We start from the raw sequence: 27738 nt of genomic DNA, 5'->3' as shown, positions 1-27738 counted from the left end.
AACTATGCTTTGGGCTTGAACCGTTACTTGTATAAACATAGCATGCTCATTTGGGTGCTTAATAAGGTTACCAGATTTTTTTTCCCAATGAATCCGGGGACACTTTTCAACTCCAATGATTCTGTATGGGGACTGATTTGCAAATCCGGGGACTGTCCCCGGGAAACAGGGACATCTGGTAACCTTACAATAGAAAACACCAGGCTTGATCTTCTAAGCTATTCAGAAGTCAAGGGAATATTTTTGCATGCTGTATTCTGAGAACTGAAGAGTTTCCCACACTTTGAAGAATCAAGCAATTATCAACTAATTAGCAAGACTCAAAACTTAACATATATTACATTTTGGGTGGTGGGGGATAAAGATCAAAATTATTTCCCATCAATTCTAATTTTATGCCTGCTATGGTAAAAAAGGACAGCTAGGAACTATAATGCTTGTTTTATATATTCGTTTCATAAAATTTATACACTGCTTGATTGTAAAAAACAAACAAACCTCCAAGCAATTTTTAAGAGTCTTGTACAGATGCTTAATGTTATTTTGAAGTTCTTTTAAAGTACAGGGGGAAAATATAATCTTTAGCAGTAATGCTGCGATTCTTATCCATGTAATACACTTTATTTAGAGAAAGATTAAAGCATCGTCAGACAAGCCCTCTACACCCTGGTTCCAGGAAGGAGAAAAAGCAATTTTACTCATTTTGCATCTGTGAACTCCATTGTTGCACTGTTGTCATCAAACACCTCTTGATAAAATGCTTTCATCTTATGTCTTTGATTGCTCTCATGTGCCAGCTAGAGTTCTACACATCAAAGTCAAAATTAGTTGTGTGCAATCAAAAGTTTGGAAGACTCATGAATGAACATGGTCCTTAATTCTTCATCAAAACTTAGTAGCATGGATAACGGACCTAATATTTGGAAAAAATAATCTTTCTGAAGAAACACAGGCAATTTTAAAAATTATTTTAACAGGCCTATGTTTAGCACTCTATAGTAGATCACTCTCAGCTGCTGAACAGCAATAATGGTAATGCATCATGTTACAGTATTTAGTATTGTAAAGCAGAGAGTGGTCTAATGGGTCACACTTTGTGTCCAGCCTCTCTCACTGTCCTAAAAATTAGGTAAACGTGGCTCAAAAGGGTTGTTTATCTGGATACAGATATTGCTTAAGACAGACACAGCCATCTGAAGGAAATATATGGAAACTGAAGGAGCACAGATGCCAGACCTATCTCAGGCTACCACCATTTCTTAGAAAACAAGTCAACAGCCTGCTCTCCTTGAAATATTCGTGTAAGTTAAGTTTCTCCACAACCACACCTTTAATGCAGATCTTACTTTTGGAAACCAACCTGTTTAAAATCAGCATACTTGACTGTTCCAAGTTCAGGTTTTATCGTTGTAACTGCGGAAAGTAAGGAAAAGTGAGCCCTGTTTTGTGATGTATTTTGGAGTTTTACCCCTGGCTTGTATGCCCAAAACACTTGTTTACTCTCAGTCAAAAGATGGAACACTCTTGCTTTCTCAGAAGCAACCTCTTGAATGCTAGACAGGCAGTGATAGCAGAAGTCCTTCCCAAACATTTAAAGTTGCTCACATCAGAAGATACATAGAAAACTGAATGCAGAGAAATTCTTATTAAATATTGGAAAACACTTGAGGGACGGTATCATAGCTCGCTGCAATTATCCTCTGAAAACTTGGTAGCTGAAAGACTGAGCTCTCATTCAGGAGGGGTAGTTCAACTACAGACAGCCTCTGCCCATACTCAAGATCTCTCTCTCCTCTCTCTCTCTCTCTCTCTCTCTCTCTCTCTCTCTCACACACACACACACACACACACACCCCTGTCCCCAGGGCATTGCAAGAGACTGTTGTCAGAGACAAGGGGAAGATGGCCCCTAGAGTCAAAGTGTTTCTATTGCAAGCATTGCATTCAAGATCAGGGTGCAAACACTAATACATGGAAAATTAATTACTTACAGGCATAATCTGCTATCTGAGGTGTAGCATGAGAAATCTTGGTTAGCAAAGAGGATTTTCCTGCATTTGGAAATCTGGGTGGGGGAAGAATGAAAGAATTTCTATTTAGTGTTCATATCAGTATGTAGTTGACAGAAGAATAAAACCACTTTCAAGTTTTAAAATGCATTTTACTCAAGTGAATTTTGTTTAAAATGAAGAGGAGACGTCTTAGAAGTGGGCTACTCTGAGGGTAGAATAGATCCTGTACATACTAGAAAAAGCACCAAGGACAAAAGCTGCCTTTAAATGCTAATTTCCCCCCTTAAAGTCAATCAAAGTGTACCCCAAATATGTATTTAGCCAATGTTCCTGTAAGTCCCTAACAGAACTATATGCTGTATACTCACAATGGAAAGAACCCACCTTATATTACAGGGAAGACTGAGTTGACGGGACTGTTATGGGGCGGGGGCGGGGGGGGGAGTGCAAGAAAAAACTGTGTTGCTATTCTCCCTCCACCTTCCAAAAATCCGGTTCCTTTTTATTTTGAAGTAAGTCTCAAAAGAAGTACACTCCATGTTATGCAACTGTTTAAGCTTTTAAGCACCATTTTGCAAATATGCATTTGTGAAAGAACAATTGCTCTGCTATCACATTCTTAATGATTATAACCAGAAAACAAAAACCAGTAAAGAATACTTTGATACCTTACATTGGACTAATGAGGCAGAGGGAGGGTGCTCTTTCAAGATACTATTGGAGTAATGGCAATGCCTCAAGAGCCATTTCAAAAGTTATCATACTTCTTCAGGAATGATTTTATTAGATCAGAAGTAGCTGTACTCTCTTTGAAATGTATACAGGGATGCTGTCTCACTTTCAATGTATCTCAGCCTAATGTTCCTCAAATCTTTTTCCATGTCTGTGATCTAATGATAAAGCACTTATGTACATACTGAAATATTAAAAAAAAAACCTCAGACTGAGATCAAAAGAACAAGCTTTCAGAGAATCACTCAACAACTGAGTGAAATAAACCAAAGGTGTTTCCATGACTCCCTAGAAATTATTCTTTCCTTACCTCATCTAGAACAAAGTGGGGAAGGAACAAACCACCCTGAAATTTGAAGTAGAAGTAGGTGGTGGGTGGGAGAGGTATACAGATATATCACAAAGGCAACAGTATTTATGTGACACTGTTTTGAACACCGAACACCCACCAGTTCCTTATAAAGCTTCCATTTGCTGTTGGGCAAAGCCTGAGTAAAAGTTCAACTTCACACATTAAACCAGAAAGAAGTGAGACAAGAGCTGCAACTGTAGTTACATGCAACTGTAGTTACATCATGCACTGCAGGGCTTTCCCCCCCAGGGGAACTCAGTTCCGGCACCTCTCTGGTGGGTGCCATTGCCATTCTAAGAGAATGGGGGAGGTGTTCATGGTGAGTTCTGGTACTTATTTTTCTAGAAAAATAGCACTGATGTCTTATGACAATAAAGTAACAATAGGATAATCTGGAGGCAGGATAACTAACTGTATGAATAACATTCCCTAAACTTAAATATGTATTAATGTGGATGTAGTACAGACATGGATATTGCTAGTACAAGGGCATTCACTTCAATATATAAACATGAGCATGACTCCAGAGTGCAATTTTCAGGATCAAAGACTTACCCAACTAAGCCAACATCTGCTATAAGTTTGAGATCAAGGTGAATCATGAGCCTTTGACCTCTGGAGGGCAAGAAATTTGTTGCCATGCATCCACCAACACCTCCTCGTGCCACCAACAATCTGTCTTCTGCTCTGTCAAGTTCACCTAAAAATAAAGATACAGAAGCGCTTTTTGCAAATGTTCTATTTGTTCCCAATGACACAGACATTTCTTTCAACTTGCCATTTACATTTTAGCACTCATCTGAGACAAAGCACCACTGGACACAGTGGAGCCTACCTCCAGGTTAAATGGTCACAAAATGTGGCAAATGTTTTTGAGACTTTGTGGTGAGTCCTGAAAAATGCCTCGCCCAGCTATGGACTTTTTTATGATCAACATGGCTACGCTACCTTCACGTTTTACTTCCAAAAAAATTACAGAGTTCTGTAAGTGAACACACATAAATCAAGGCAAATATACTACCTTAATCAAAATCTATTAAGCTGCTTCTGAGAATGATCAATTAACTGTTCCTGGATGTCTGCCAGTACATCTATACCTTTAACACCTGCACATGCCAGTTTATTGAAGTGCAAGCCAAATTATAGGTTTGTGCTGTTGCACAGATTCAGTAGAAAGTAAACAGTGCAACCCTAACCATGTCTCTTCAGAAGTAAGTCCAATTAAACTCAATTGCAGCTTATTCCCAACTACCTGGGAGTAAACCAATTTGAATTCAATGATATTTTCTTCCAAGTAGACAAGGTTAGGACTGCAATGTAAGCCATGATTTGTTCTCTCAGATCTGAGGTACAGTCTTCAATATATTTTGGGTGTGTTGGAAGGGAGGTTCATGTAAAAGAATCTCACCTATAATGTTGAAAATAATGTGAGAACCTTCCCGTATAAGGGCCTATTGTACTAAATCCTTGCCAGATGCACAGTTGATATGTTTTCTGATCCTTTACAGTAACAAAAAGTGAAGAACCAAAACATCCTTACCAATCACTTTCCCATCATCCCTTGTGATAGATATTCCTTGAGGCACTTTCACTTCACAATCTTTTCCCTTAGTACCTTTCAGCGTAGCAAGACTTGTGGAGAGCAAAATATATATATATATATATTACAAGATTGCTGTAAACTGGACCACACAAATTCTCAATCAATGAAACATACTCACCTACTGTTGGCTCCTGCTCCTGCTACAAACCGTTTGCTTGGAAATCGATCTTTAAGTCTCTTCAATGTCATTTTCTTTTGAGCTACCAACCAGACGTCACCGCCTTTCCCACCTTCCCCACCTAATCGAGGATGGCCCATTCCGCCAGTTCCTCCTTTCACGTAGATCCTAAGGTCATCCATAAACCTGCCATACTGAAAAAAAAAAGTATTAAAATACTGCCATTTCATATTTACTAGCAATTTGTTAATCATTATGAAAAGTAGGGGATGCAACCCCCTGTGAGGCTACTATGAATGAGACCAAAATGCAGTACTTTACTTTCCCCATAGTGATAAATGACAACCATGAGGTTATATAAGAACAAGTACAGCAGATGCAGGGACGCAGGTGGCGCTGTGGTCTAAACCAATGAGCCTCTTGGCCTTGCCGATCAGAAGGTCGGCGGTTCAAATCCCCGTGACGGGGTAAGCTTCCGTTGCTCAGTCCCAGCTCCTGCCAACCTAGCAGTTCAAAAGCACGCCCAAAAGTGCAAGTAGATAAATAGGTACTGCTCCGGCGGGAAGGTAAACGGCGGTTTCATGCGCTGCTCTGGTTTTGGTGTTCCGGTGAGCCAGAAGCGGCTTAGTCATGCTGGCCACATGACCCAGAAAGACTGCCTGCAGACAAACGCCGGCTTCCTCGGCCTGTAAAGTGAGATGAGTGCCGCAACCCCAGAGTCATCTATGACTGGACTTAACTGTCATGGGTCCTTTACCTTTACCTTTTACAGCAGGTGCAGGGAAATCTCTGGCTCTCCAGATGCTGCTGAACTACAACTCCCATCACACCTGGGCATTGGCCATGCATGCTAGGGCTGATTGGAGTTGTAGTTCAACAAGTTCTGGAGGGCAAAAAGTTCCAGATCCCTGAACTAGAGAGATGGTGTCTAAACCTGCTTCCTGTCCTTAGTGTCACTGATAATTAAGACAGAACCGATCTGAATAGTCCCATAAGACATGCACAAATAAGACATGCACAAATAAAAAAACCCCTGTAAACAGTGAAGTCCAAAAGGAAACTATGTTGTCTATGACAATTTGGTGCAAAGATATGCAAGATGGACACAGGGCTGTAGATTTTTAAGTTTGCCATTATGTAAAGTTTGATAATAGCAATAATAACCACCAAGTATTTCATCCAAGAAGGGCTGAAGAGCTTCCTTCTTTTGTACTGAAGATTTATTATCGAGATAAGGGAAGTTTTTGTCACTGGACCCACCTCCCTGCAGCCAAATACTGTATTCAGAGGTGCACGGGGCACCTCCTAAGCCGCCCCCCGCCCCGCGGAAACGGCGCCCCATAAGGCTGAGGGGAAAGAGCTGCTTTGGCTGCGCACTAACCTCCCTCAGAAGGACTCGGCTGAGCCGCCCCATGCTGGTGACCAGCGGGCGCAAAGGCGCTTCCTTCAGCGGAGGCTTGGGCGCATGCAGAGCCCGGGAAGCAGCGCAGGAAAGTGACGCCGACCCGCGACGGGCCCGCCTGCTCGGAGGCGGGGCGGGCGGGGAAGGCTGGACCGCGAAAGGCCAGAGAGAGAAGGTCCACGCGGGGCGCCGGAGCAGAGCTTTCCTGGAGGCGCCTGAGCTGCTGCTGCTGCAAATGGCGACGAGGGCGCTGCGGAACGTTTTGTGCCTCGCTCCAAAAGGGTTGCCTCTTAAAGAGGCTTGGCACGTTTATTTCGAGGGCTAGAATCCGCTTCTTCAGATAACGCGAAGTGAAATTCTTGCGTCTGCACACGTGCATTCCGTGCATGCGGGTTCGGGGAGCAGGGAAGGATAACAGTGTAGGAGCGTATCGAGAGCGCGGCAGAAGCTGGACCGAGGCACATTCCGTACCCCTCTCTGTAGGAATGAATCCTAAACGTCATAATGTGGCGGACGGACCTTGCACATAGAATTGCAAAAAAAATATAAAATTGATTTGGCGGGGTGGGGAACACAAAATAAATAAGCTGGCTTTCCTTTACATATAAGCTTCATCCTGGGAAGTAAGACCTGAACCACCGCAAAGCAGAGCCGCTCCATGGGTAGCTCCATCCCGTCAAGTAAAACAATAGAAATAGATAACTAACTGACCAATCATGTTGGTCTCCCCCCCAAAAAAAAATCCTGGCTGCGCTCATGAAAGTTATCATGGTTGATGGTATCAAAAGTCAGGGACACGTTTTCCATGTCTTGTCTCCTGAGGATACAGGCCGACTAAAGCAGTTTCTGAGCCAAAACCAGGACTAAACCTCAATTGGAATGGATTTACTATAAGAGTGCCTGGATCTGGTCTGTGGCCATCTGCTCAAATATCTGGATCAAAGTGGGAAGATTGGCACTGGCCAGTAATTATTTAAATTTTCAAAATCCCGTCAGGGCTTCTTGAGGGTGGTCTTACCAATGTCTCCTTTAAGCAGGCAGAGATCGACCACCCCCTCTCACAAGGAGACAGTCATCACCTCCGTGGTCCAGCCAGCTGTCCCCTCCCTGCTAGTTTTTATCAGCCAAGAAGGGCAAGGCTTTAGGGCGCAAATGGTTGCCCTCACCTTCACTTTGTCTGCATCCTTGAGCCTTATTAACTGAAACTATCCAAAACAACAGGACTAGACAGTGCTCTGGACACCTCTTGAGGTTATTCTGCTGTAACAGTAAAAGGTACAGGAAGCGGCTGGTGCTGTGGTCTAATCCATTGAGCCTCTTGGGCTTGCTGATCAGAAGGTCAGCAGTTTGAATCCGTGCAACGGAGTGAGCTTCTGCCAACCTAGCAGTTCAAAAGCATACCAGTGCAAATAGGTACCACTGCAATGGGAAGGTAAACAGCATTTCCATGTGCTCTGGCTTCCATCATGGTATTCTGTTGCGCCAGAAGCGGTTTAGTCATGCGGGCCACATGACCCAGAAAACTGTCTGTGGACAAATGCTGGCTCCCTGGGCATGAAGCCAGATAAGCGCCATACCCCCTAGTTGCTTTTGACTGGGCTTAACCAGGGGTCCTTTACCTTTGCCTTTCTGTAACAGTGTAGTCAGTTCCCATCAGCCCTAGCCAACATGGCCAGCAGTCAGGGATGAACTAGTGAGAACGTTTATGAACTAGCATATGAATTAGCATCACAGAGGTATAAACTAAACTAAAGGTAAACTGAAATATAGATTTGTCCTGAATCACAGAGATGGTGTAACAGGAAATGGGAAAAAGAGAAGGAAATGAGTTTTTAAAGCCTGTTTGCTTAGATAGCTAGGAGATAGGTTTTATAAGTATCTAAATCAATGAAATTGAATCATTCTTTCCATCTGGGGGCACTGAGGGAAGGGGAGGTTGTTTGGTATATGCTGGAAGCTCTTTACATGATTAGCCCACTTTGAGTTGTGCTCAGTGACATGTTTTTTGTTCACCATAAGGATGTCAATTTCCTGCCATTGCCCCCTCCTCTTCTACAACAATGATTCTGTTATAATGACTTTAGAAACAGGTATGTCGTTTCTTGTTAAGATGCAATGTGGGCACTCAAGCAAAGAATCTTGACTCGCATACACGAAAAGCCAGTGCAAAGTTTGTTGCCCCCAGCACACCTTTCTCCATCTGCTGAGGAAAAGGCAATGGTTGGTTCTCTTAATTTCACTAGAAGAGTCAATTAACGACTACAATGTACATACTGAACCAAATGCGGTACTGGTGTTCAAAAATGCTCCCCACCAAACAGAAATTAAATTTTGCTTCAGAAATGGTTAGCAAGTGCTTCTAATTCCTGACCATTCCTTTGGGTATAAAACGGAACAAAATAGTGCTCTAAAAAACTCCACCATACTCACATTCAGTGCTATTTTTCTAGGGGTACGTGCTTCTTTTGGGGGGTACACAAACACATTTTGTGAATCTTTGTACTTTTTTCCATTTACTGTATTTATTTATCCCAATTTTAACTATAAAATGGTGATTTTCTTGAGTCAAAATGAGAGTACCCCTAAACATTTTTAAAGAAAAAAAAGCACTGCTCGCATTCATACCACACCATCGAGGAAATGAATCGGAGTATTGTCACTTGCCGAATTAAAGTCTATAGGAGAATATAAGCAAGAGTAGTGACTTTACTCTGTAGTGAGTAGAAAATAATATCCAATATTTGCTCTTTGTGAAGCTCCAAGATTGCAAGATTGGTGGTAGGGAGAAAGGTGCCCTCTTACCCACTTCAGACGGGAAGATAGCCTAGACTGGCCCTGTACATGAGTCCTTCCCAGGGTCCTACCTGCCATCTTTACTTAGATGGGTGGTGATCAGAAAGAGGGCATTTTCAGTCATGATGCCTTGAGTATGGAATGCTCTCTCTAGGGAAGTTAACCTGGTGCCATCTTTTGGCACCAAGTGAATTAAAACAACCAGGTATTTCAGCACATTTTGTCATTTGTTTTGTCTAGTGTTTTGTTAGCTTTGAATGATCTAAGTGGCTTCTGAGCTTCTCTGACTCTGTATTTATTACTTTTTATTGTTCCTATTTTATGTTTATGCCTGATGATCGTCTTCCAAAGCAACTACTCTATTCCAAACCTAAAAATGGAAAGCATAATGCTGGTGGTCAACAACAGAGGTTTAAAGACTGTCTCAAGGCAAATCTAAAAGAATGTAGTATAAACACTGACAACTGGGAAACACTGGCCTGCGAGCGCTCCAGTTGGAGAACAGCCTTTACCAAAGCTGTCATGGGCTTTGAAGACACTCAAACTTAGGACGCAAGGGAGAAACGTGCTAGAGGAAGGTACGCTTGGCAAATCCACACCATGATCAGCACCCTCCCGGAAATCAATGTCCCCGCTGTGGCAGGACGTGTGGATCCACAATTGGCCTCCACAGCCACTTACGGACTCATTGTTAAAACCGTGTTTATGAAAGACAATCTTACTTGGGTACAAGTGATCGCCAAAGAAGAAGAAGTTTATTTTATTGTTTTTATCATTATATATATATTACTGTTTTATTTTTAAAAAATTGTACCCCGCCCACAGAGTCTTTATTATTCACTGACTAAATAAATAAAACAAGTATTTTTTAAATGTCCTGTCTGTTGCTGTTTGTATTTAAACAGTTATATTTTTAGCAGTGATTCTATCGCTGTTCATTATATTTTCGTTGGGTGACGTCATTTGGCATCTTTTAAATAAAGTGTCTTCCATATTCTAGGGAAATGAATGTTCTCTAACAAATTTGTGACTTCAATGTTTGTTAGTTTTAATCAAGATGTAATCAGCTGGCTCCTAGGAGAAGCACTTTTAGACTGCAGTTCTCTGCACACTTAGCCTGGGCGTGAGCTCCACTACTGGGCCCAGGTGAACTTCATGTCCAATAATCACCCATAGGATTGGGGGTCTAAAGCTGCAATCCTAAACCCACTTTGCAAGGAAGTGAGCCCCATTGAACTAAGTGGGACTTCTGAGTAAACATCAAGAGGCTTTATCTGCAAATCTCTTCCTAGGACAACTACCCCAGCTGTTATTGGACAAGGATGTACACAGGAATAGGGATGTATTGATAAGATAAGGGAACAAAGATGCAGATTGCAGCAGATTGTGTAGCTGATTGACTCAGAGCAGATAATGTGGACAGAGGCGGGGCTATGTGATTTATAGCCCCTCGCCTCTCCTTTTTCACTTAATGGAGTGGATGATACTGCCAGTGTCTTCCTCTGCTATATAATCCCAATACAGCAGCAACCATTACCTCGCTAGCAACAGACAGCAGTTTCAGACTTCTGGTCTTTGGGAACTCCCTCCACCCCTCTGTGTCCAAGTGGTCAGTCAACACAGACTGCTTTCTGTCACTGAATATTTGCACTCAAGAAGGCTATATTTCAGTAAGTATGATTTTTCACTTTGCTCCTTAAAAACAAATGCTGAAAAAGTCTCATTAACTGAACAAGGAAGAGCCAGATTCTAAAACTTCTAGCCCAAGGCTATACACACTCAGAAGTAAGACCCACTGTGTTCATTGGAGGTTGCTTCTTTGTAAAGGCTGCGATGCTAAATCCTGCCTGCCTGGGAGTATTCCCCTTTGAATTCAGCACTACTCACTTCTGTGTAGATGTGTCATAGAATTGCTGTGTGTTAGTTGCTTTTGCTGTTTGATAGCCAATGACAGCAGCTACAAAAAAGACTGGTTGTAATTTTCATGTTATTATTGCAAGTGCTTTTGTAGCAACTGAATTATAAGAGGGAAGGAAGATATATGTTTCCAATATATTGATCACAGTAATCAATATTCCCTGAGAATACAAACAAGTAGGAATAATCAGGGGAAAAAACTTTATTGTGCTTCTAAGTTCCAGAGAAAAGAAAGAACCAATCAGTAAAATCTATAATGTTGCTGTTAGAAAAGCATTGTTTATTGATCATGTAGATCAGTGATAGTTTTTTACTTTCTCCTGTGTGTCACTTTCTACAGGTGCTATCTACAATGTAAGAAAGTTTTACATTCCAAAAATTTTAAACTCCTGACCTTTTTACTTGTCCACGGAACTGTATATTGGAGCCAGTGTAATGTTGTGGTTAAGAGTATGAGCTGAATCTTTTCTATAAACTTCTGGCTGCTTTTAAATAATTCCCTCCTGTCATGGTTGGTTGGGTGCCTAGAATCCTAAGTATTTTATTTATGTAAGGTTTTAATTATTAACACATATGCTGTCTTTGGGCTAACCTTTAGGTTCTCTCAACCTCTTCTGTTTTCACAACAACCTTGTGAGGTAGTCTGCTGGTCTGAGGAAAAAGTACCTGACCCAAGTTTACTCAGTGTGCATCATGACTGAATGGAGGCTTGAACCCTAATCTTCCCAGTCCTAGCCCTTTATGCTAACCATTATACCAATTGTTCACAAGCTCTCCCTGCCCAAGATCACTTAATGATTTTTCTTCCTGTTGTTTAGAAGTGGTGATTGCTTAGGTCCTTCCTCTGTCTTGCTGCCAGCCATAGCTTTATTCCCCCGAGGAAAGCAGAATCTCTGCCTACCATCACTAACTCCCTCTTCCTCACCTTCCAGGCAGACTGCCAGGTTCTAAGAACGAAACAGCAGCCATTGTACCTGCCATTCATCTCACACACCCCTTTCTTCATACACATGTAGTTATGCCACTTTGCAGACTCACAAGACCACTGGTGGTCCATGGGCTACGCTTTGGGAACCCCCGACTTAAATCATACCGATCTCAATGAACTCAAGAGTAGCATATATAGTTCTTTTCTCCAGTCATTTTATTCCCACAACAGCCTTGTGAGGTAGGTTAGGTGACTGTTCCGATGTCACCCAATGTATTTCTTGACAGGGTGGGAGTGGGCATTAGGAGCCAGGTTCTTTTGTCCCAAGTCAAGTGCACAAAAAAATTCTGTAGCGGCAGCCGTCTTAACTAAACACAGAATGGGCCTGCCTCCATGGGTGTAGCCAGGATTTCTGTTGAACCTCAGTAAGCTATGCATTTTTATTGAATTTGATTGATTTGAGTGGGGGAGCTGCCCCTCCCTGCCCCCCATGCCTGCCTGTATGCAATCCCATTGTTATGAAGGTTGCTTGCCATTCCCAATCTCTGCCAAGTGGTAGCAAGATTCCAGACGCTCACCCAGGGTGCAAATTGAGGCACAGCGGAGGCTATTTAATACATATGGCTTACTGTACACATACTTACACTTGGAATCTTCAATGAAGGAGGTGCAGAGCATTATACCCCAAGAGAAATAATAATAATAATAATAATAATAATAATAATAATAATAATAATAATAATATTTATACTCCGCCCATCTGACTAGGTTTCCCCAGCCACTCTGAGCTGCTTACAGCATATCTAAAAACATAAAACATCAAGCGATAAAAACCTTTTGAAACAGGGCTGCCTTCTAAAAGCTATGTGATTCTTTATCTCCTTGACATCTGAAGGGAAGGTGTTCCACAGGGAGGGTGCCACCACTGAAAAGGCCCTCTGCCCGGTTCCCTGTAACTTCGCTTCTTGCAGTGAATGAACCTGCAGACAACTCTCGGAGGAGGACCTCAGTGTCCAGGCTGAGTGGACTCTGTCTCTCACTGCCTCTCTCATAGCTTCAGCAAGCTTGGGTCCAAAGCATTAGTCAGTCATGACTCTTGGGGCAACCTCCTCCAGCCTGCGCCAAGATGGTTCTGCCTTTGTCCTCTTCTTTCCCAGAACGCCTCCAGATTTCAAAAAAGGAATTTTTTCCCTATGACATCATGTCCTCCCCATCACCTTGGCAACCTGCCAGTTCTCCCGTCTCTCTGTCCACTCCTCAGAGAGTGGGGGGGGGGGACTGTTCTTTTGCATTGCTAATGGACCTTAATGGCTCGGAGCCATTGTTCCTTCATGGTTCTGCACTTAGCTAACCCAGAAATTTCCTGCCTGGCACACTTCTGCAGCTTGTATTTCCCTTCACGCCTTCAAATATTATCTAAATACTAGCATTTATTAATTTATACCATTCACTAACAGACTCTGGAGCCCTAAATCTATGACACTATATAAACAGTGGGACTTTTGAAAACACAGGCTGAGGTCTTGTGGCTACAACTGAAGTCACTCTTACTCATGATGTTGATCGGAACAAAACCGGGTGGTTCGAGTGCAATTTAATTGTTTTGCAGCAGAGTGTATTTAAATAACACAGTGTTCCAGTAATTTATCCTAAAAAAAGATGTGTTTCAACCGACTTCTAAGAGGCAGTCACATAGGAAGTTGCTTTATAACGAGCGGCACAATTTGTCCATGCTGCTCATTATTGAAAGGCAGCAGCTCTCCAACGTCTCAGACGGAAGCCTTTGCTATCTGTATTTGAAGGTGGACAGTGGGTTCTTCCAGTTATTTATTTAATTTATTTACTTTTTCTTGGGTTTATATACCCCCCAAGGCACCCAAGGCAGTTTACAATGTGATTCAAACACTAAAACAAATGTATTATTTTAAACAAAGACTGACAGAGTCCTCTCATGCCAACAGGGAGCTTGATGGTATACATGCTCCCTGGCTTGGCCTCCTTTGCCTCTGCCTTCCCTCAGCGGAAACAGGCCTTCAGCCGCTCCAGGGATGGTGGATTAGGAGCTGCCCCAACATTTCTCTCAGGCCAGCAGTGCTGGCTCCTGGGGACGGAGGCACTTTGGCCCTCCAAAAAAAGTTTTTAAGGATGGGGCTGAGCCCCCTCAATATCCAAGAGCGATGTCACACGCAGAACGTCATGCTGTCGGCCTCCTCAGTCGCGGATGCAAGCCGGCGCTTATGTCTCAGGTCATAGGTGGTTCTGTGAGGAGCTATTGATAAGTGTGCTCCATGACCTGAACACCTTGGCTTAGTTCTTTGCCTTCTGCCTTTCTGCAGTTCCTTAAATTTATTTTTAATATCTTCTGCATATCCAAATTAACTTAATTTGCTCATTTATTCATCTTCTTTAAATCTATACTCATAAAACAGCAGTTATTACAATAATCCTGCCAATGTTCTTATCTGTTTACAATTTATCTGTAATTATTCAATAAACCATTTCTATTCTTTTCTAAAAAGTTTATTATTTTGATTTCTTATTCTTCCGGTAAGTTTCATTATTTCTGCATATTCCATAAGTTTTTGTATCCATTCTTCCTTTGCTGGGACTTTTGCTTCTTTCCATTTTGGGGCAAGTAACATTCTTACATAAATAAGTTTCTATACAGTTTAGGTAGTTCTGTCCCTATAATTCCCAAAAGAAAAGCTTCTGGTTCCTCCCCCCCCCCCCAGGTTATTTTAAACATCATTTTCATTTAATTATATATCATTTCCCAGTAAGCTTTAACCTTACTACAAGACCACCACATATGATAAAAAGAACCTTCTTTCTCTTTACATTTCTAACACTTACTTGATTTAGATATATACATTTTTGCCAATTTATTCTGTTAGATACTATCGATATATCATTTTCATTTAATTTTCTCTTAGACCATAACATACTGCAAATTCTATATCCATATTCCACAACCGTTCCCATGCTTCCATGTCTATATTATGACCAATATCTATTGCCCACTGTATCATTGAAGATTTTACTTGCTCATCCTTTGTCTCCCATTCCAATAATATTTTATGCATTTTAGACAGCACTTTTACATTGCATTTCCAACAGGTCTCTCTCTAGTCAGGCATTAGCCGTTTTGTTGCTACGCTGTTGAACAGCACAGGAGCAAATGTGCAGAGCCTTTACATTGTGTCTTCTCCGACATTCATGTTGATGTCATGTGAAGGTCTCCTCCTTACAAAGCTCTTCAGGCTGTAATTCAGTGGCAGAGCACACGCTTTTAATGTAGGAGAGGACTGTGTGATATTGTGGGCTATGATACTCAGTGTAGCCCACCTCCTTGATCTCTAGTTGTTCAACACACAAAGGAAGAGCCCTTGACTGGGGCTACTGCTGCTGGCCTTTTCTTTTCTTTTTATCTGCAATAGCAACATATTTTAACTAGTTATTGGCCCCACCTCACATGTGACAGTACATACTTGTCTTCTTGCTCCTGTTGGAGCTGCAGGTCAGTTGGACGAAGTCAGAACTAACATCCTTTTTCATGACAGTATTTTTCAAAGTTGTAAAGCCAAAGACTGTAGGGAAGTGAAGTCATAATTGTTTGTATTGTTTTCAGATACCTCTGTGCAGCATGGAATTTGTACGCAGCAGAAAGTGGCATCTCCAAATGGGTTGTCTCTTGATGGTGAATTTAGTTTTTGGCAACCTGGAGTATCAAAAAGAAGCCTTTGCCGGCCTGGGAGAGATTGATCATCATTGTTGGGAAATCTCCTCTCGTAGGCTGGTGGAAGTGAAGAAACTCAGGGTATCAAGCACAGTTACTGCTCTCTGGGAATTCATGATGTTCCTAAAAGGGTCTTCTAAACCCAAGCATAATGACATCTTCAACAGTTTAGCTCAGAACTTCTGGGATATGTATGTAGAATGCATTCTCTCAAGTTCTCACGGAATGGGCAGGAGACAATTAGCATCCACAGAGAATACTTTTACATATGGACAGAAAGCGTCAGAAGGTAATTTTGTTATACTTACCTGTTAATAAAACACCAGATGTGTGAAGTGTTATACCTGCCATGCAACTGATGACGCAGGCTGTAATCCATGAGTTATTACACCAAAATAACTGTGTTACATATTTAAGGTGTGCTGTTAATACTGAAAGGCTGCTATTTCTAGATTAAGGCTATAATCCCATATCCCAAATTTCCTAAACATATGTCCTACTGAATTCAATGGGAATGAATTTTGAGTATAGACACATGTAGGATTGTGCTGTAAGGCTGTGCACTCTTTCCTCGGAATATGCCCCATTAAACATAGTAGGATTTACTTCTGAGTAAACAAGAACTGGATTGCTCTCTCATGAAATCATCATGTATGTGTTTTGCCCCCATTTCTTTCAACTACTAAGCATTTAAATATGTCATTTATTTTTTACATTTAGATACTACCTTTTCCTCCAATGAGCTCAAGGTTCTCCGCTCCCTGTTTGATCTTCACAACCCTGTGAGGCAGGTAAGGCTGAGAAATGGTGACTGGCTTATGGTCACCGAGTGGGCTTCATGGCTATGAACCCGAGTCTCCCAAGGTCATAGTCAAACACTATAACCATTACACAACACTGGCTCTCTGTGTTACACCAGCCTACCTCATCCATGTCTGTAATGGTTCTAGGGGTTGCTTGTGCGTAAATTGGCGCCACGCTTGGCTGGGTTACCTGGGTGAACCCTTTCTGTCCGGACACCCACTCATCCGTGGCTGTCTCAATCGCTGGCAGAATCCATCAGTGGGTGTTTCTTGAACTTCTTCCAGCAAAGAAGCTCTTTGACACCTAGTCTCCGCCTACTCTCCCTGCGCGGAAGCCTTCTGCGCAGGGAGGGTGTGGGCAGCGGAGGACCCGTGCTCTCCCCGCTGGTCTCCGGCGAGGAGTCATGGAGCCCCCTCGCCGATTCCCCCATCTGCCGCCCTTCTCCACTGGTGCTACGCTGATTTCCTTCCCCAGAAGATGGGCTGTCTCTCTCCCTCCTGGGACGCTCTCCGGCATCCCTCTGGAGCCCTCCCTCCTCCTCTGGCTCCGATGGCAGTTCCCTGACAATGTCCTACTCTGCAATTCTCCAATTTTTATAGAAATAGAACCACATATTTCACAGATGACAACCAGGAAAAAACAAGAAAGAAAAAATGGCAACAAGGACTATCTGTACTTCTAATTGGCTCTTTCCTTCCTCTGCAGGCTTCACAAACCTCAGCTGTAGAGCAAAGAGGCAAATCTACAGAAGACACCTCACCCAGATGATTCCACACTGAATGAAGCTTTCAAAAAGCACATATTTTACTGTAGATATTTCTGAGAACTCTTTTTTTGCAATCTTTTTCTGTGTTCTGATTTGATAAGCACATTCCAATCATTGTCAACATGGTCTTTTCTCCAGTGCAAGTGCTGTATGTATTTTGAATAATTTCCTGTACTCTCTCAGGTAAATCTATGTGTTTAATACTAGCACACGTGTCCTTTTTAGGGAGAAAGGTTTCTCTCATTTTTAAAAGTTCAGAATGCAATGAAAACCAAATATATTTTTATATGCTAATAAAACATGGTGCTGCAGCAACAAGCATATTTTATACAGCATCTTATAAATGGTAATTTCATTTTAAAGACATACAAGGGGGGCGGGAATGTAAACCCAAAGAAATTATGCTTAATGTAATCAAGCATAGTGTGCAATCTCTTAAACACTGGATTTGGTCACATATGTTGGTTATCATAAAATATATTTTCTATGCTGTGTAGACTATTGAAATGGTGCTCTTATTCAATTCAGTATTCTTCAGACTTGTAATAATCTCCCTAATATGCCACAATACAGTCTTCTCAATCTCTAGTGTGTCTCTTGTGTCCGCTGAACTTTCTCCTGCTCATGGAAAAGAACAGGGAAGCTCCTGCATATTCTTCACATGCAGCGTTTGGAGTCACTTGGTGGCAATACTCTGCATTATAAAACAATGTATTAAAAGTGGGACCAGTAACAAAGCCTTGCAGTGTGGAATGTTCAGTGTTCCAGTCAGGCCTCCTTTGGTGATACTCCATCCCATTCTCCTTCTTTCCCCTTTTGTTTCCCAAAAGACATTTGGCAGCGTGTTCAAGTCCACCATGGAGATGGGCCTTATCTCCGAAATGTTGCATTGAGAGGAGCCTATTGAAAACGTGGTGCTATTTGCAGTGCTTTGGGTGATTTTTGCCATTGCTTTCTCCAAATTACTCTTGTTGATTTTCGCTCCAAAATACTGTATGTGTCTGGCAGGGAACTAAGATGCACGTAATGTATGAATCAGTCTCTGCCTGTTTATTTAAGGCTTAAAGTATTTGCCTATAATATGTCAGTATTCCAGGATTTCTCCTATTCACCTCATTTTGAAGCAATTACTGGATTATGACAGTGATTGCTAATGCCACATTCACTTTATATCCTGAGTGGCTGTTCTCTTCCCCTTGTGCTTCAAATCCTTGTGTGTGTAAATGTCATGATAACACACATGGCTATATGCATTTATGTTAGTGCAAAAGGACAGCAAAAAGCAAATTAAATCAACTCGACAATGATTAGACATACCGGTAATCTATATTTGTAACATACTGAATTTATTTGTTAGCATCATGATCTCCACATTATTTCTAAAGCAATATATATCTAAAAATAACTGCACTTAACCAGTGTGATACAAACATGTGATTAAACTTTGTATATAAATTAACAACAACAAAAAACAGGGAGCTGCCTAGAACAGCTCTAGACAAGGTTTATTTTACAGATACTGAATCTTTCTTGAATGGATCCACAACTTTAACTGTTTTGATCCTCTTTAAGGCTCCACCACGAATGGAGAGCTTTTTGACTGCAAGATCTGTATCAGCTAGTGGCCCTCCAGTCAATTCAGCAGGTGTACTTTCAACAGTTACTAAGCGACCAGATGCAACCTGGAAAAACAAAACACACTGCTCAGTATTCTGACAAAATGAAACAAGAGTTCTATTTTACAACAATTCCTTGGAAAGGAGACATTCTAAATGTCTCTTCTTTTAAAGCATATTTTGAAAGGAAATGTAAAAACTATTAGTTGACTTGTAATTGATGCTTTTATGATTTGTTTTTCAAGAATGCATTCTGAAACATACACCAGAAGTTCATGCCTTAGGTTTAAAGTGTGTGTGTGTAATGAAGGAGATTGATCATAAATTCAAATCTTATTTCTGCTATCTATGCTTCCTGTCATACTTCTTCCTTAACCCCTTACTACTGCTGATCTCTAACAAATAAAAATAACTTAGATGCTTTTCCTCTAACGCATAAATTATTGAAGAGCCTGCTTGATACCACAGAGCTTACACTTCCCCATCAGCATGCTAGAGCCATAGATTAACTATGGTGGTGAACTGATGTTTTGTTTGAAAAAGTGTTTCAATATGAAGGATGAATATTCTTGCACGCCACCCCCAATCTCCGAGTAGTGCGAGATTTCAGGGGTTCCAGTTGCTTACCCAGGGTTTGTGTTTCCTTTGGGAATGAGGCACAGCGGAGACTGTGGTGTCTTTATGAAAAACGGTTTACTTACACATATATACAACCTGAGCCTACGATGGAGGGGTTCACAGCATCAACACCCCCAAAGTGCCTTGCTTCCTCCATAGCCACAGCCTTGGAGTCAACAGAAATTGAACGCTGCTCTCAAACATTTCTCTGACCCCCTCTCCAGATTGCTGCTTTACTTCTAGGTCACATCAGTGCAATTCAACTCTAAATTCAGGTTTTGACCTTATAACTATCTATGAATCGAGGGAGGGCCCCCACCCACAGAGTCCCTTTCTTTTGTTTTCCTTAAAGGCCCATCACTCAGGCTGTCACCTCAACACAGGAAGAGGGCCTGGCTTATATTTTAGCACTTGCTGGATCTAGGGGTTAATAAGGATCTCACATACAGTCTATTTCTTCCCTCTGCCCCCAAACTCATAAAAATATAGTGAAACACTTGCTGCTGCTGTAATTAAAAATCAAATGTTTTGCATTCTCAGAATTTTCAACTTTGGATATACAGTTCTAATAGCCTACTTCCTCCCCACCAAGCACACAACACTACCCGCCAAAGAACAAGAATCTGTCCTGAAAGGTACAAACAAACAACAAAATACAGCTTCCCTGCAGAAAAATAACAGACAAGCTAGCAAAGGCATTAGAACACGCATAATCAAAAACCAATTCAGAAAACGCAATTACACTTTTAACCTTAGACTAGTACGGTAACCGCTTATTCCTTTCAATCAAGCTTCCAGTTCATCAGGATCTCTTCAAGCCTTCCTCCTTCTCCTTGGTGCACACTCCCTGTTACAGTTCTGCATCCCAAAGCAGCTTACCCAGTCCCCAATCCTTGGCATACCCAAGATAATGGGTTTTCAACATGTTTAAGCCAGGATGCAAGCCTCAGTACCAAGGCTGCATTACCCAAAGGCCTTGCTCATCCTTTCCCTTGTGCTACTGCAGCACAAAGTGGTTTTCAAACACACACAGAGTTTTTTGAACAATTCCTAAAAATTATTAAACAGCAGGATAGCCTGGCTTATATTTTTAACACTTTCTGGATCCAGGAGTTAGAAGGATCTTGCATGCAGCCTACTTCCCCACCCCCAACTCATAACAATATAGTGGAATACTTGCTCTGCTGTAAAGAAAACAAACAAACATTATGCATTCTTAGAATTTTCAACCTTAGATAATACTTTTGTAACATTTTATATTTTTGAAATTCATATTTAAGATTTGTAGGGATTCACTCACAGTTGTATTTAGGCCTTTAATGTCCGTTGGATGGAATGTTGCGTTGTAAGGTTTTACCTTTGTTCTAGAATTTTCTATGGATTTTTCCTGAATCCTTTTCGCTTTCTATAAAAATTTCAAAAAGGGGGTGAGGAATAAATGACGTGGCAAAGTCAAATATCTCTTTTTACTGTCTTTTGAATTTTTAGCATTAACACATGAATAGGCTTACTATACAAATAGGGGTGTTTCAGAATGTGTATCTTTCCAAGTATGGTGATGCAATCCACGCTGAGTAAAAGTAATACGAAGAACTAGCAATTAACTAAGTATATAAACAAGTCTGAAGGAGCGTCTCCTCCCCCATCGTTCTGCCCGGACACCGAGGTCCAGCTCCGAGGGCCTTCTGGCGGTTCCCTCACTGCGAGAGGCCAAGTTACAGGGAACCAGGCAGAGGGCCTTCTCGGTAGTGGCGCCCGCCCTGTGGAATGCCCTCCCATCAGATGTCAAAGCGATAAACAACTACCTGACATTCAGAAGACATCTGAAGGCAGCCCTGTTCAGGGAAGTTTTTAATATGTGACATTTTAGTGTATTTTTCATCTTTGTTGGAAGCCGCCCAGAGTGGCTGGGGAAACCCAGCCAGATGGGCGGGGTACATATAATAAATAATAATAATAATAATAATAATTATTATTATTATTATTATTATTATTATTATTATTATTATTATTATTATTACCGTACATTGTACATAAATGCCCCTTCCTTACAAGTGACTGAACAACCTCACACTGTCCAAAGAGAAACTGAAGTAATTACTTTGAACATATTTAAGACATCAGTTTGGCACATCTCCTGCTTGTACAAGCCTTCCTATTCTTAATTTTCAAATTTAAACTATTTATCATGAAAATATAAATTATACAAAATAGAAAAAAGGATCCACAATAAATATCTATTTAATAGCTTAAAATAAATATTAATTGGAGCTAAAATCATCCCAAAGGCAGTATTCACAATATCCTTACCTTTAAAGTCTCATAATTTGATGTCCGGGCCAAGAAACTTTCCCAGGACTTACTGACCATTTCCTTTTGCTTATGGAGGGATTGAATCTAGAGCGTGAAAGAGATTAAGGAGGAAATTAAAATCTCTCATTCTTCAAAAGTGTCTAGTGGCACAGTTCAGTTATGGAAGTAGTTCAGAGCAGAGCTCTGGTTGATTGCACTGTAGGCACCAATATCACCACACCCTACAGTTTGTTTGCAATTAGCCCCCTCCCCCAAAGTGGAGATGGTATTCTGAGTATAGACTCTGTAGGAGAGACAATAACTTCTTAGTTTTTAAAGAAAAAGCACTTCTTATAAATACGTGTTTATTTATAAGAAGGGAGTTTGTTTCTTTTAAAAAATGGTTCTCTCTCACATGCTGCTTCTTTGCTTACCTTGGCATAACTTTTTTCTTCTTCTCTAAGTTCCTGGTATTGTTGGCTTTCCAGCATTTCAGTCTGGAGAGAGATAACCATCTTTCCAACGTTTTCAAATGCTTCCATAATGACCTGCAGTGCTTCATGGTCAGGAGTAACGGGTTTGATGTTTTCTTTTTTAAGTTCTGCATATATCTCACTCCAGATTTCACCTACCTTTATTAACAAAAGTGGCACTTTTAGAAAGCTATCAATACCAAGGACAGCTAACTCTTTTCAGGCAAAGACCCAGAAAGAGCCACTTTTGACTCTCTGTTCAAGTATCTATTTTTATTCATTAAGTCTAAAAAGGAAGCCAAGTGTAATCACAGGCAAAAGTCTGGCATTTTAAATTCTAACAATGTGTCTTGCATTGTGGCTGCAAAGGAGTACATATGTAGTGCTTCAGATTCTTAATTATACTAACTCTAATAAACAAAACCATAAATAACAAATCACATATTAAACAATGCTCACCTTGAAGTCAAGATATCTACGTATGATAGCAAGTGTAACAAAATCCTTGGCAGAGAGGCCAGGCAAATTTTCAAAGCCTAAAGTAAAGCATTAATAATTACTTTTAGAGAAATCTTATTTCTGTATTGAGATTTACACTGTCACAAGGCAATTTCAAAGTGGACACATTAGCAAAACTATGTGATCCTGCCAAGAATATTGGAAGCTCCTGGCTTAGATAGCCCTAATAGCTGGTTGACAAGGAGATACAGGATTTTTCTTTTCTAGTTCTGCAGTTGCAGACGCAGATGAACTTGCCAAACTTGTGTGTAACTCTGATTATTCATTCTTCTGTTTATGCACGCTGTCTTTGGTTAAATAACATAAATTATTTTATTGTTTTATATCTACCTTCTTAGAAATTAAAGTATATGTAAAATGCAGGAAATAAGTTGATGGCCTTTACCTAATTTACATATTACACAATAAATCTTTGCTCGCATGTTTTCAGCAACATCCATAACAGCAATAGTTGGACAACAGGCAGGCATTGGAGTAACTTCTTGCTTTCTTTGGAACTTGCCAGCCAATGGATTCTTTGTATCTGTAGAGGGAAATTTTCAGTGTTAGGTTCCACTCATCATCAGATATTCAGTAATTATAATACTTTCACTGAAAGAGTGTACCGTATTTTCCCGTGTATAAGATGAGATTTTTTCTTACGAAATAATGTGAAAAATGGGGGGGGGGGTCTGTTGACATTTCATACCCTCGCTCTGCAGATATGTGGGATTGTTTCATCACATGTCTGTATTTACATTCCAACTCTGTTGGAAGTCATGGGAGTGGAAGTTGTTTTTACACTGTTCCGTTCTGTTGTATTTTTGTTTTCCCTTCTCTCCGAGGAAGAAGAGAGAGAGGAGCCATGCTTTTCCTTTGTCCTGATTTGTATATAATAAAGTAGCTTAGCACTTACACCTTGAGCCTAGCTCTGCTGTTGCTGACTCTGCTAAGTCAATGTGTGCTCACGTCCCAAGACATGAATCACGCAGGGGAAGAAGACTGATGGATCTCCCAAGCGGCACGCAGAAGGGAGAGACAGGCTGGCATGTATATGTTGTTTGCCTGGAGGCATGTCCAGCCTCCCGGCGACTGCCCAACAGGGTCATCTTATACACGGATAGTGCAGAGGTGGGATGGGGGATTGGTTGCTGCCGTGAGCAGATTTTCTGTGGCAATTGGGCAGGTGATTGGTGGCTGTGGCAAGGGCTGTTGTTGATTGGTGGCTGATGGCAAGGGCTGTTGTTGATTGGCTGTTGCTGCCCAATAGGCAGCTGCTGTTGGCGTGTGTGATTGCCATCGTCGGTGCGGCAGGTGAGTGATTTTTTGCAATCCCCCCCCACAAAAGAAGCTCAACAACTCCTGGCAAACTCCCCCTATTTTCTTAATTCTTAATAGGGGGAGTCTTATACATGGGGGCATGTTAAACATGAAAAATACGGTACTCTGTTATATGTCATTTAGGTATTATCTATTAAAATGTATAGAGACATTCAATTTTTTTAATGAGTATATATATAACAGTCTCCACTGACCTTCATTCCAAGGAAACCAAACCCTGGGTAAGTGCTGGAAACCCCTGGAGTCTCTCACAGCTCAGATACAGGGGTAGCGTACAACAATATCAAACTTCAGGTGCATGACAATGTCTTTCTTACTCCAAAATACATTTTAGGCTACTGTTTGAGTTTATGTTCAGTTTTATGGTGAATTTTTATTATTTTGTCCTCTGTATGGTTTATTTTTTTGTATGCTGTTTAGAAATGTGAACGCTTAAGTGATATATAAATACCACAGACAACAAAATATTTCATATATAAGAGCCTCTATTCCTCAGCATTATTACCTCCTGGTCTGCTTGACTTGACTAAGCCAAGAATTTTTAAAAATACAAAATTTATTGAAGAAATTCTTACAACTCTCCACATCAGCCCAAAAGCAACAATTGTTTGTAATAACTGGTTTTCAGACTACTCCATCCCTATTATGAAGAGGGTGTTTATGTATATTTCTATGAGTCAAAACTTGGCAATGGTGTTTGTTTTAATTTATGAATTATATTGAGGGCTTTCTGAGATGAATACTGGGCTTCAAATCTAGCATCATTAATTTGGTTGGAGAATGAGAACAAAACACTGGTTAGGAAACAATGTTTACTATACTCTGTACTGACTTTATTACATTGTTTCACTTTTACTTATACCAAATGTTATTTTCTAATAAACTGATTATGTTTAGGGACAATTAATTTAGTTTTTAAATAAGATGCATAAAGAGTGGTATTGAGTGAAACAGATTTACCAAGCAAAGCTACCTCAATCAATCAATCAATCAATCAATCAAACTAATAATAGATGCTCTTTGCAGCTGAAGGGACAAATGCCATCTAGTGATAAAACTAGTAACAGAATAAAGTATTTCGAGTCATGACTGAACTGGGCTCTGTTTCTCCTACTGTGTGACCACTGTATTTATTTATTTCGACCTCATAATATCTACAGCAATTAGCACAGGCCAAACACCTGTCCTTTTGAGAAAATAGGATGTGCATCTTGACATAAGTATACCCGTTTAAGTGTTTATACTAGAAGTAGCACCCAACCACAAAAGGGAGGAGAAAACAATTAATCACCCATTCCTCTATGTTGCTGCTACACTGCAATGTTGTAATGCCCCCCCCCCCCTGACTGGATAACAGCACTGGACTACACTGCAGGGTTGCCATGCACTATTGTGTCTCACACCACCACTCAGCACTATTAGCATAGCATAGCGATATTTGCAGGACTGATGTTACCCATGCTTTCTCAACAACAATACCCCTTCCTCTTGTAATGCAGATGTACCAATTTTATTTATATCTGCGTTTGCAAATCTTTTAAACAATGGGTGGGTTTTTTTGCATTAAATTCTACGTAAGATACAAATTAACTCATTTCTTTGCTGCTTTTTTCCCTTCTGAGTAAACATGCTTCTGTCTTATCATAGCTATGCTAAGTCCTGAATTTCAAAATTATTTTCTCTGGGCAACAACCCCCTTCTCTACCAGGGAAAGTAAAAGCAAAAAGAAGCCCAACTTCAGAATGAACCAGAAAACCCTTTCATCATAATGGAAAAAAAAAATACTTTCTTCATTGTCCCAATCTAGAAAAAATAATGGAGTGACACATACACCAAGAAAGACTCAAACATAGAGAGGTACCTAGGGGTTGGCAAAACTGGCCCCTGCTGGGGATGCAGGCTGGGTGTGTGCGCAAAAATTGCAGTGCTGCTTGGTGCCCCTGGGCTGCCAGCTACTGGGCGGCGTGTTCTGTGGCCACTAATTCCACAAGTAACTATGGAAATTAGTGCCTGCCCATTTTGCTTCGTAGTTTTTGTTCCACGAAGACTAGAGGTTTATTTATTTTTTCTAATGAAAGCTCAGAGTCTGGAAACCCTGCCAGCTCTGAGTTTGGCACAGCTGCACTCCCCTTATCCCGCTCTCCATGTTCCTGTATATAATCACGCTTAGAAAAATTCAGCTCTTCTTAAAACTTCAGTAATTCTCTTAAATTTACAACTACTATGATATAAAATACTAGGCAATCTAATACTTACCAACAATTCTCCCAACTTCGTCATGTTTCACTCCCATCTGAATCTCTTCTTCTCTCCATAACTTTATTAATAAATTGGCTGCTGTTTGGTCTTTTTTCCCTCGCCAGGTATTGATATGAGAAGCAGTTTTAGGGTTGTCACAAAATTCAACTAATATCCCAAGTATTAGATTGCAAATATTCTTTTGATTTAACTTTGCAGAAGAAAAACAAGGACAGAATTTCAAATCTAATCCCTAAAAAATTTGCCTTCACAATTATTATATATATATATATAACTTTGAGCATTAAAACCCTGATCTAGTGGCCCAATGAATACACAGGCATTCAAATGTACAGATGGATTTCTCCCACACACCTCAATGTCAGTGAATACTTTGAATGAATAGGAATTCATGCAAAGCTGGGTTGTGAAAGGAATCAGGCATCTCTTAGTTACATATGTACAGGAGATCCACAGAGCTTTGAACTGGGGCTCAGTTGTTAACACTAACTACCTATTTTTCCATTATAAAACCTGTAGATGCATGAAGCAAATATTTTAGAGGGCAGACTTTGCTGAAGTGTACAATGTATTAGGATGGACAGAAAAATGTCTGAGCAATACTTGTTAAAAGTTGTATGAAATTATTAGGCTCTTTGTCTTCTCCAGTTCTGGGGATGTGATATTTTGAATGGAATCTGATTATCAGGTGCAGAATTTTAAATCCTGAAATTTTTTGTCCCCAGTTTAAATAAGTGAAATGCAAGTTTCTGCTTTTCTCATTTTAGAAATATGTTTGAAAATGCAATCACTACAAAAGGTCTGTTCAAACACTCTACATTTGTACTCCGCATTGTGTTCATACTTGTTCTACTTTAAGGCCTCCACGTTCCACCTGTGTATTCCTGCATTTCAGAGTGTGAGCCTGTAGGCAGGTCCTTCTTTTTTATCTAAGTACAGTGCCTACTACATTGTACATACTTTACAGATGACAGTACCCTTGATTTGTATCTCTTTTAACTAATTCCAACACACTCCTTTCCCCAAAAAAACATGTTTTCCAAACCTAAGTACCGTATTTTTCGCCCTATATGACGCATTTTTTGCCCTCCAAAAATGAAGGGGAAATGCGTGTGCGTCCTATGGGGCGAATGCAGGCTCCTTGGCTTCAGCGATAGCAACGTGAAGCCTAGGAAGCCTGCGCTCCGGAGGCTTTGCGTTGCTTTCGCCAAAGCCAGAAGAGTCTGCTCTTTGAGGCTGGCGGTGGGGGAAAGCAGCGCTTCCCCCCATCGCCAGCCCCACAATCTGGGTCGCAAAGCCCACAGGAGCTTTAAAGGGTGCGTGGCTTCTGCAGGCTTTTCCCCAAGGAGGGAGAAGGGACTGACTGGCCGTTTCAGTCCCTTCTCCCTCCTGGTCGAAAAGTCTGCAGGCTCCTGTGGGCTTTTGCGGGAGTTGGGGGAATTCCGCCACCTCCTGCAAAAGCAGGAAGAAGGTCTTGG

General features: G+C 41.0%; 1 protein-coding gene across 1 annotated transcript in view; it reads right to left on the bottom strand.

The window, feature by feature from the left end:
- The window catches only part of LOC310828601 (cilia- and flagella-associated protein 69-like), a 51298-nt gene that overhangs the window by 5983 nt on the left and 17577 nt on the right, over positions 1 to 27738 (bottom strand). The window contains exons 17-30 of the mRNA XM_083706217.1: positions 26258 to 26450; positions 23067 to 23204; positions 22622 to 22698; positions 22124 to 22321; positions 21708 to 21794; positions 20698 to 20802; positions 18674 to 18845; positions 15346 to 15444; positions 6199 to 6530; positions 4818 to 5011; positions 4637 to 4728; positions 3652 to 3796; positions 1992 to 2065; positions 1361 to 1413 (exon numbers count right to left, since the gene is read on the bottom strand). Of these exons, the coding sequence (XP_083562343.1) occupies positions 1361 to 1413; positions 1992 to 2065; positions 3652 to 3796; positions 4637 to 4728; positions 4818 to 5011; positions 6199 to 6530; positions 15346 to 15444; positions 18674 to 18845; positions 20698 to 20802; positions 21708 to 21794; positions 22124 to 22321; positions 22622 to 22698; positions 23067 to 23204; positions 26258 to 26450 (1959 nt within the window). The remainder of the gene's footprint in view (positions 1 to 1360; positions 1414 to 1991; positions 2066 to 3651; positions 3797 to 4636; positions 4729 to 4817; positions 5012 to 6198; positions 6531 to 15345; positions 15445 to 18673; positions 18846 to 20697; positions 20803 to 21707; positions 21795 to 22123; positions 22322 to 22621; positions 22699 to 23066; positions 23205 to 26257; positions 26451 to 27738) is intronic.

This window comes from Podarcis gaigeae, assembly GCF_964106915.1.
Source record: "Podarcis gaigeae genome assembly, chromosome: 12".
Classification (NCBI taxonomy): Eukaryota; Metazoa; Chordata; class Lepidosauria; order Squamata; family Lacertidae; genus Podarcis; species Podarcis gaigeae.
The sequence above is the reverse complement of the archived record's forward strand: the minus strand, read 5'-3'. Positions and strand labels throughout refer to the sequence as shown.